We start from the raw sequence: 8189 nt of genomic DNA, 5'->3' as shown, positions 1-8189 counted from the left end.
AAAAAACTATATTTAGAATCTACAAAAAGGATGTTACAAATCACTAGTATATATCATCTTCAAATTCTTAACGGTTTAAAAGTTATAGGTGTCGGAAAGTGAAGTTTTTTGGAAAATGTTCATCTAAGTGTCAAAGTTGGTCAAAAAGTGGGAACCAGTATTGTGAGTTCACCCGAGCATCATCAAGGTGCTTTACCTCCAACCATGGACTTGGTGATCACCCACACACCTTCCTAATAGAAGTGGCCCAGCGCTTCATGAGGGTATACACATGACTAGGTCCCATTGCCATCTTAGCCTTGTGTTTAGAAACTACATGACTCTAGTTGGTCACACACTATAGGTACCTCCTAACTAGTATGACCTTTTGAATAGGAAGTGTATCTGATTTTGTTGAATTGATGGATGCATGCAGAACACTATGTCACCTTGACAAAAAGTTTTACATAGTTGAAAAGAATGTTTAACACGTTATCATTCTTCACCACCCTACTCGACTTGTTATATTATTCCTCAAGTTTTGGTTGATTTGACTAGGTGGGCTTAACCACTATGGCATGGCACATTGCATTATGTTAGTTGTTTAGGGATTATTACACAAGACTCATTTGGAGGTAGTATACCTCTTGACTAGCTTATGTTTTCATCTTCATTATATTTATTATTGCATGGATAGGTCGTCTTGAGATTTATTCATATTATTCTTTCATATTATTAGTTATGAGTACAAGTGGTTGCTCCTTGGCACCATACATGTGTACATGTATGTACATCCTTGCACATACATGCATGTGTCAAACCCACAACAAAGAACTTTTACATAATAACTTATTCTTCATGTACTATCAATTGACTAACATCGATAGGATAAATCATACCCAAGATATTCCATTAATTTAACAGCCAATTGTGACTCATTGAATACAATTAGTCTAGGTTGATCGACCTCTTAGATTCAATAGCAAATATTTTCTTTTGTATGATAGAGATTATCTTTTTACCCCATATCTCAATTCGACCACAAGCATCTATTTAAGTGTGAAAACAAGTAAATAAATGTCATTCTTGGATATTTATAGCTCAATATGATATGAAAAGTATATCATTTCAAAACTAAATATAAAAGTTTGAAATCATGGTATAGTTCGACTGCCATTGTTAATTGAAGACTAGAAATTTATAACAACATATATGTTGGTGAAGAAAGATTACATCGCTTGATTCATAATATGTTTATTGAATCAGATTAATTCTTCGAAAAAATAGATATGCTTATATATGCACAAGGACAAGAAATGAATTTTAGAATTAAGGTGACGTAACAATATCAAGTCTCTTAAGCCCAAATATCTTTGATAATAACATTTTGGAACTAATATGAAAATGAGGTTATGATCAATTGATCAAATTCCACTTAATAAGTTACAGATGACTTTCTCTTCACAAGTCTAATAACTGCCTTCTAATATAATGCTCATAATATTCCAAACGACGAAAAGAAGGCATAATTCATTTAGAGCACAGACGAGATCATCCTGGTACTTTGAAACGATTTTTGGCTGCACTAGCCTGTACATATTTATGAATGAGATACATAAGCATGTTACACACATACCCAACAATAAGTAACAAACCTCATAACCTTAGCTTCAAACTTGCATATATTACTTACCTCTTTATCCCAATCCGTCCGATAAGTGTTAAATGCAAGTATCAATATCTGTGATGATGTCCCAACCAGGAGTCCCGTCCAAATTCCCTGAGGTAAAATTGAAACATGGGAGTGCATCAATGTGGTTTCAGCACAATTGAATTGTTATAAATTAAATCAAGAGTAATAGTAGTGGAATTGCAGTGTTTCTTTGTGTATTCAATCTTTTAATTATTAATTTTAAAGAAATTAGAAAAATGATTATGAAAAGTTCATTAATAAGTTTCACCCAATCTATTTTTTAGATTTTTTGGTCCATAATTGGTTCATTTGTGCATCACTACTGGGACATTTGTACACAATTACTGGGACATTTGTCCACAAATACTGACAATTTTGAGTGGACGATTATTGGAACATTTTTAAGTAGGTATTGGGCGACACTTTGAAATGTATATTTTTTGACTCTTTGACTCTTTGACTCTTTGAAATCCAATATACCGTTTAAGATTTATGAATGTAGGAAAATAACTATAACCACTACTGATACTCTTCTCTTATGACAATATTTTTTTAAAACTAACCTTCACTTGAAGATTGCACTTGAACGCCAGAAAAGCACTAATAGGACCAATAAAATAATAACATACTATGTTTACTTTAGCTACATAAGCTTGCCATCCTGCGCCAACCGCTACTCCTGAAAACAGAACATTCTTGAAATTAGCCGATATTTTCATTTATAGGTTAGATATAGAATTAATTCAGATGCCAGTGTTACATAACTGTAAAAACATAACAGAATATTCTTGAAATTAGCTGATATCTTCCTTTATAGATAATATATAGAACTAATTCAGATGTTAGTGTTACATAAACTGTAAAAATGTACAAACAGAAAAAGAAGTAATTAATGAACACTAGAGTTGAATCAAGAAGAAAAGAGCAAAATTTTCACTCAAATGGCAGATAAGTGAATTTCATGGAAACAATAATCCAATTGGTTACGCAACAAATTAGAATTCGAAGATTAATAGCATAGCAAAAGATCAAACAAATGCATTAATATTTATGTATGGTTTTAAGGTTTTGTATTTTAGATTCAATGTACATTAAAAGTATACACCATCATGAAACAAGTAAGAAGATATATTGGAAATTACCTGCCAGAATCGGTTGAACACTATTGATAAGCAGTGTAAATGCAAGGAATATTGACAACTCATAAACCATGTGACCAACAGTGGCATTGTTGGTGAAGATGGATGCAATATCATGTCTAGCTATGATAATGCAAGTGAAAAATATGGTCCCAAATATCAATGCTATGCCTACACAAATAGAGGCAGCAAATAATGTACGCTTTGGACGCCCAGCTCCTAATTCATTTGATATTATGACACTGCAAATTCATAGGCAATGTATAAGTGTTCATTTGGAGATCAAAGATAAAGTATTGACCGTCAAAATGTGAGTAAATTTGAAGTTTCACAAACCTAGTTGCAGCACGGCTATTCAACATCATGAGCCCTTCATATGCACTTAAACTGCACAAGTTTCATTCTTAACAATATTATGGAAAAGCCAGAAAAGGATGCAGGCTATTTTGTGATTACAAATTTAATCCAACAGGGGCAAAAGTGTGAGATTCAGTAATACCAAATAGAAAATGAATCCACTGCGATAGCTGGATTTTTCAGGTTTCCAGTTAAAAGAGCCAAAACTCTATAGTACCAGAGGTCCACACTGCATCAATTGCAAAATATAAAAGCCATTATACTAAAAAGAAAGACTTTGAATTGTGAAGAGTTCTAAGTAAATATTTGAACTCTTTTAAAAGCAATTATGTACAGACCATGCCATCACAGCAGATGAAGCTGAAAGCTTTATAAAGCTCCAAACATCATGAAAGATATAAACTGAGAACCCTGTCCATGTTTCTGGTAATGGTCCAAACACAGCATATGTAAACTGTCCTATAACAACTAACCACCAGGATGCATTCAAGGCCATAGCCAACGCAAGAAGTCCAAACCCAAGCTTAGTGATTAGCAACCAATTCAAGAAAACATGGCAAGCCAATGAACTTCCACAGATCACTGCCTGGATCATGACTTTTCGTTGTGATTGGAAAAACTTCTGGGTAGGAAAATAGTTTGCATATGCAAATAGTTGAGGAATGGACCAAAGGACAAACTGTCCAGTCAGGTCGGCCACCTGTTCTGATTGCCCCAGCACCTTAAGAAGAGGTGCTGCAAAAAGATACACTAAACTGAATAAAAGCGCAGTTCCATTCATTACTATAAAAGCTTGCTGCAGGTAAACCCCAAGAAGGTTGAATTTCTTTGCACCAAATGCTTGACCAGACACCGTCTGTTGCGCACTTGACATTCCTGTCTGCACCGTATTTCTTGAGTCAGATTTAAAATGATCTCGAAAAATCATGATAAAAAATATCTCTTGTTTTGCGTCATTTTAAAAGAATTTGGAAAATTGACTATCCATGATTTGACAAAAGCATGTTGAATTGTCGTGGGTCCAGTTTAACATTTTTCTAACCTTGTTCTTTAGAACTGTTTTGACCTCAATTTTTAATTTTTTTTTTGGAATAACTCTTAAATCTAAAGTGTATTATATAATTCATGAAACAACCCTCTTTAAAATAATTCAAATAGTTTTTAACAGCTCTCCCTAAAATTTTTTAGAAAACTCCTTTGAATGAAACCCAGTCTTATGTCCTCCAAATCTTATCATTTAAAAAATGTTTCAGGACAGAAACTTTATCTAGTTAGTGTTTCAAATTCCCAACTTCATTGTCTTGCTACATTTATGCTACTATTAGTAGAAATGGCTTAAATCAGACACACTAAGCTTAAATGTTAAATATTTAGAGTTGACTGACATTTTCTAGACTTAATATGTTGTCACACTAAAAATATATTTCTACATTAAAAATGTTAAACACTTAAAATTGACTAACATCCTCTAAACTTTATATGTTACCCTATTAATATTCTTTTGCTAAAAAAAAGCTTTCCACTAATCATAAATGAAAGTTTTGACATGACCATGACCCTGAATTAGAGACTATATCTCTGTAACTATTCGAACCAAAACCAGTGATCCAGAAGGATAACAGCGGTGCCACAATAATGCAATATACTCTTCAACAATAAACTGGCAAATCATTTAAAAGACTTGCTGGTTACATACCATGAGCCCTAAGGAGATTCCCCCAATGGTACTAGTAGCCAAGGATACAGCAGCAAGTTCCACCGTGCCGAATTTGCCAGCATACGACTGAGTGATAACCCCAAAGGCGTAGGTGGCTACCCTGTTGAATCCCACAGGGGCAGCCAAGCTCAACACCTTCTTGGACTCCTTCCAGATTTCCCTGCCTAAATTTCTGGAGAAAGATGTAGGGACGTAGTCTTCGAGACAAGCCACTTGTTTTTGGCATCCCTTAAGGTCAGATGGTACCAGAAGTGGGGTGTTGGGAGAATTTTCCATTTACTACGCAGGAAAATGTCACAGTACTCAATCTCAATACCCAAATCAATTAAGATTGTAGAGATGATGAAACTATTTCAGGACTCACATGTTGTTTTAAAGTCACAATGGAGGTTTCTGATTTGCTGTATGTTTCTAGATTGCTGTAATAGGTTGTGGGGTTTGGTTTATATTTCTAGATTGCTGTTACAGCTTGTAATAGGTTGTCGGGGTTTGGTTTGCAGCTGTCTGTAAGTGGACTGGTGCTCTTTTTTCTTGGTAGCCTATTTGCCGTTCATTTTGTATCTATTTTTTTTTAACATTTCTTAATAAAAGAAATTCAAGGTTCACATGTAATTAGATAGCTGATAGTGGTCCACTAAAAATGTCATGTCAATATTTATTTCAAAAAAAATACTTCTAAAATTCAAAAAGTAATCAGTCATGTGATGCCACATTAGCTCATAAGTAAACACAACATGATGCATACATATTGGTCTTGCCACAATTTGAGACCATTTTAGACACCTTCACAAAAATGTATGCTGATGTGGCATCATATTTGACCATGTGAACTTAATAAGAATATTTTTAAGTAGGGAATTTGACAAGTCAACTCTTCTACAAAGTTAAGAATAATTTGAAATATCTTCATAAATAATAGAAAAACACAAAGTGCATGCATATAAGGCAAGTCTACCAATAGCCATTATAGCTAACTTCTTGCACCCACAGATTCTAAAGGGTACTTTGGATTTTGACCTTTTTTTTTTTGTGGTCTTTGCATGCTACTTAACTGCTTATAGCTATTGTTTTGGCTTTTGGGTAGTAAAGATGCATGCTATCGGATTTATCATACACGCAAGAGTCAAAAAATACACTAATTAAGGTGTTGCCCAGTACCCAATTAAAGATGCCCCAATAACTGTGCACTTTGAATGTCAATACTCATGCACAAATATCCCAATAGTTGTGTGCTACGATTACCAATAAAAATACACAAATGAACCAATTATGACCCAAAAAAACTAAAAATGAACCGCTATTTTAAAATTAGCAATAGAGAGTTGGATATGCAAGAAGTGAACCGTTAATAGAACCTGAATGATAAATAGTACTCTTGCCCAAGACCCTCTCCCCTAATAACCATATAATAAAAGATTGTCGAAAAATGTTGATAAAACTTTAATCTAAGAGAGTCCTCTACATATGATGACCCTAATAACCATATAATAAAAGATTGTCGAAAAATGTTGATAAAACTGTAATCTAAGAGAGTCCTCTACATTCACTATCATCATTTATAATGATAGTACTTTCCAAACCATAGTCTGTTCTATCACTATCATCTGTAATGATGGAACTTGCCAAACCTGTGTCTGTTCAGTCTTGCGCAAGGAAATAGAGATGACAAGACGTTGCCTGCAAGCATTGAATGCTGTGCGATTAACCCAACTAGTACATTATTTCATTCTAGGTATCTCTTTTCTGAATGAATTCGAACATCCTGTCATCGATGCACAACGTACCATAGCGCTGTCGCCTTCACCTTAACTTTCCTTACGGTCAGTCTTCAACCCGCAATCAAATCGGCCCTTGACACATGTACATCATGGCATTTTCTTCAAACCCTTTCTGCCATTCTTCACTGTTCACTCTGCACATCTGTATTGTCTGTGCTTTACTGCAAATCAGGAAAACTGTAAACTATTGTTGAGAGAATTTCAAATCCAGTCTTTCAAAAACCGATGCATGGCTTTGAATCAAATATTCCTGTATACGATCTTAGCATGCTATAAGCAGAAAAATAAATCCCTTCCATAATTTCTTCATCTCATCTTCTTTAACAATCTCCTGAGCGGACGCGTCTATTCTGGCTTCAAAAGGGGCTTGTCGTACCAACGACATGCATCGACATACATGTCTGAGACATACATACATGTCTGAGACATCCATACCATGTCAATTTGGTCGAGCCACCGAACCCACAAAATATGACGTGGACTTGTCGTCGACTCGCCGGTTTCAAACGTCGAGGCCCACGCAATACTACGTGGACATGCCGGAGGACGGCGGATCCTAGGCCGCGGCTCGCTTACTGGTTAGCGGCAGCATGTTGTGCATAACACGCACATTAAAAGCCATGAAAAAGAAACAACCGGCGGTAAATGTAGAAACCGCGTTCGGACGGCAAACCGGCGGGAAAAAGAGGGCGCGGGCTTCAAAAAAAAGCAATTAAATTCTTGTAGCACAATTTAGTTTCTATTCTAGCTCGGTAAGAAATTGAAGGATTTCAATATATATGGTGGAAAAAAATCGATAACCTTATCTTCCTCTTCTGTGCTCGGCTTTGTCTCCCTCATCGGGTATCGGCGTAACCAAAAACTCCTCTCACCGATGATTTGAGTTATCCTGAAGACTTAAAGTATTTCTACCTTTCGCTATTGCCTCATCAGAGTAGCGTGGGATGACATTCTCCGATGACCCTGTTGGTTGCTGAGTCACGATGGGTAAAAGGACTTCCATCTTCCCATCGCGCTCTCATGGGCACCGTTGATTTTCCTTGGACCTGACCAGAGTTTAAAGGGCTTTTTCCTCCACACTTTCTGGGTCCACCATTCAGTCGCTGATCCACGAAGAGTAAAAGGACTCGCAACACTTTATCGCAGTCTAGCGACAACCATCAGATCAAATCCTTACCGCTCGAACTTTAAGATCCCTTCATCACTTAACCGCCAGCGCTTAACTGTCAGCGCTGGATCTCTGGCCAGCCCCGCCACTAGCAGCTTGTGGCTGAGTCACAATGGGTATTCAACGTGCAACTTCCCATTGCGGTATCACGACCACTGTTGGATCAAAACAGACCTGCCCGACTTTTAAGAACCTAATGCATACGTTAGAAAACCATTCTTAGACTTAGGAAAATTAAAGCGATCCAACTTAAAAGACGAAACCCGCCTAGACTCAAAACTCTGATGGCCCATTTTCAACGACATAAAGACCCTTTTGGTTAAGTGGAGGAAAAGGTAACGGACAAACAGATTTTCCT

At 36.1% G+C, this 8189-nt stretch overlaps 1 protein-coding gene across 2 annotated transcripts; it reads right to left on the bottom strand.

Annotated features, from left to right (window-relative positions):
* Positions 1 to 1314: 1314 nt before the first annotated feature.
* On the bottom strand, positions 1315 to 5353 carry LOC131053067 (protein DETOXIFICATION 29). 2 transcript variants are annotated; one of them, XM_059209940.1, is made up of 8 exons: positions 4865 to 5353; positions 3507 to 4048; positions 3311 to 3397; positions 3148 to 3198; positions 2815 to 3053; positions 2236 to 2351; positions 1673 to 1759; positions 1315 to 1569 (listed from the first exon to the last, which is right to left on the bottom strand). In XM_059209940.1, the coding sequence occupies exons 1-8, from the start codon at positions 5159 to 5161 to the stop codon at positions 1531 to 1533; spliced, it is 1458 nt and encodes a 485-aa protein (XP_059065923.1). In that variant the 5' UTR covers positions 5162 to 5353; the 3' UTR covers positions 1315 to 1530. The 2 variants fall into 2 exon arrangements, with proteins under 2 accessions (XP_059065923.1, XP_057843653.2); XM_057987670.2 differs by having other exon boundaries at positions 2302 to 2351.
* Positions 5354 to 8189: the final 2836 nt, after the last annotated feature.

The sequence above is a fragment of the Cryptomeria japonica genome, chromosome 8 (assembly GCF_030272615.1).
Source record: "Cryptomeria japonica chromosome 8, Sugi_1.0, whole genome shotgun sequence".
In the NCBI taxonomy this organism is placed as follows: Eukaryota; Viridiplantae; Streptophyta; class Pinopsida; order Cupressales; family Cupressaceae; genus Cryptomeria; species Cryptomeria japonica.
This window is presented reverse-complemented; position numbering and strand designations above follow the sequence as displayed.

Coding starts and splice junctions, on each gene's coding strand:
- LOC131053067 (XM_059209940.1), bottom strand. CDS start 5,161: ATGGAAAATTCTCCCAACACCCCACTTCTGGTACCATCTGACCTTAAG. Junction 4,049..4,864: donor GAATCTCCTTAGGGCTCATG/GTATGTAACCAG, acceptor AATACGGTGCAG/ACAGGAATGTCAAGTGCGCA. Junction 1,570..1,672: donor GGACGGATTGGGATAAAGAG/GTAAGTAATATA, acceptor AAATATGTACAG/GCTAGTGCAGCCAAAAATCG.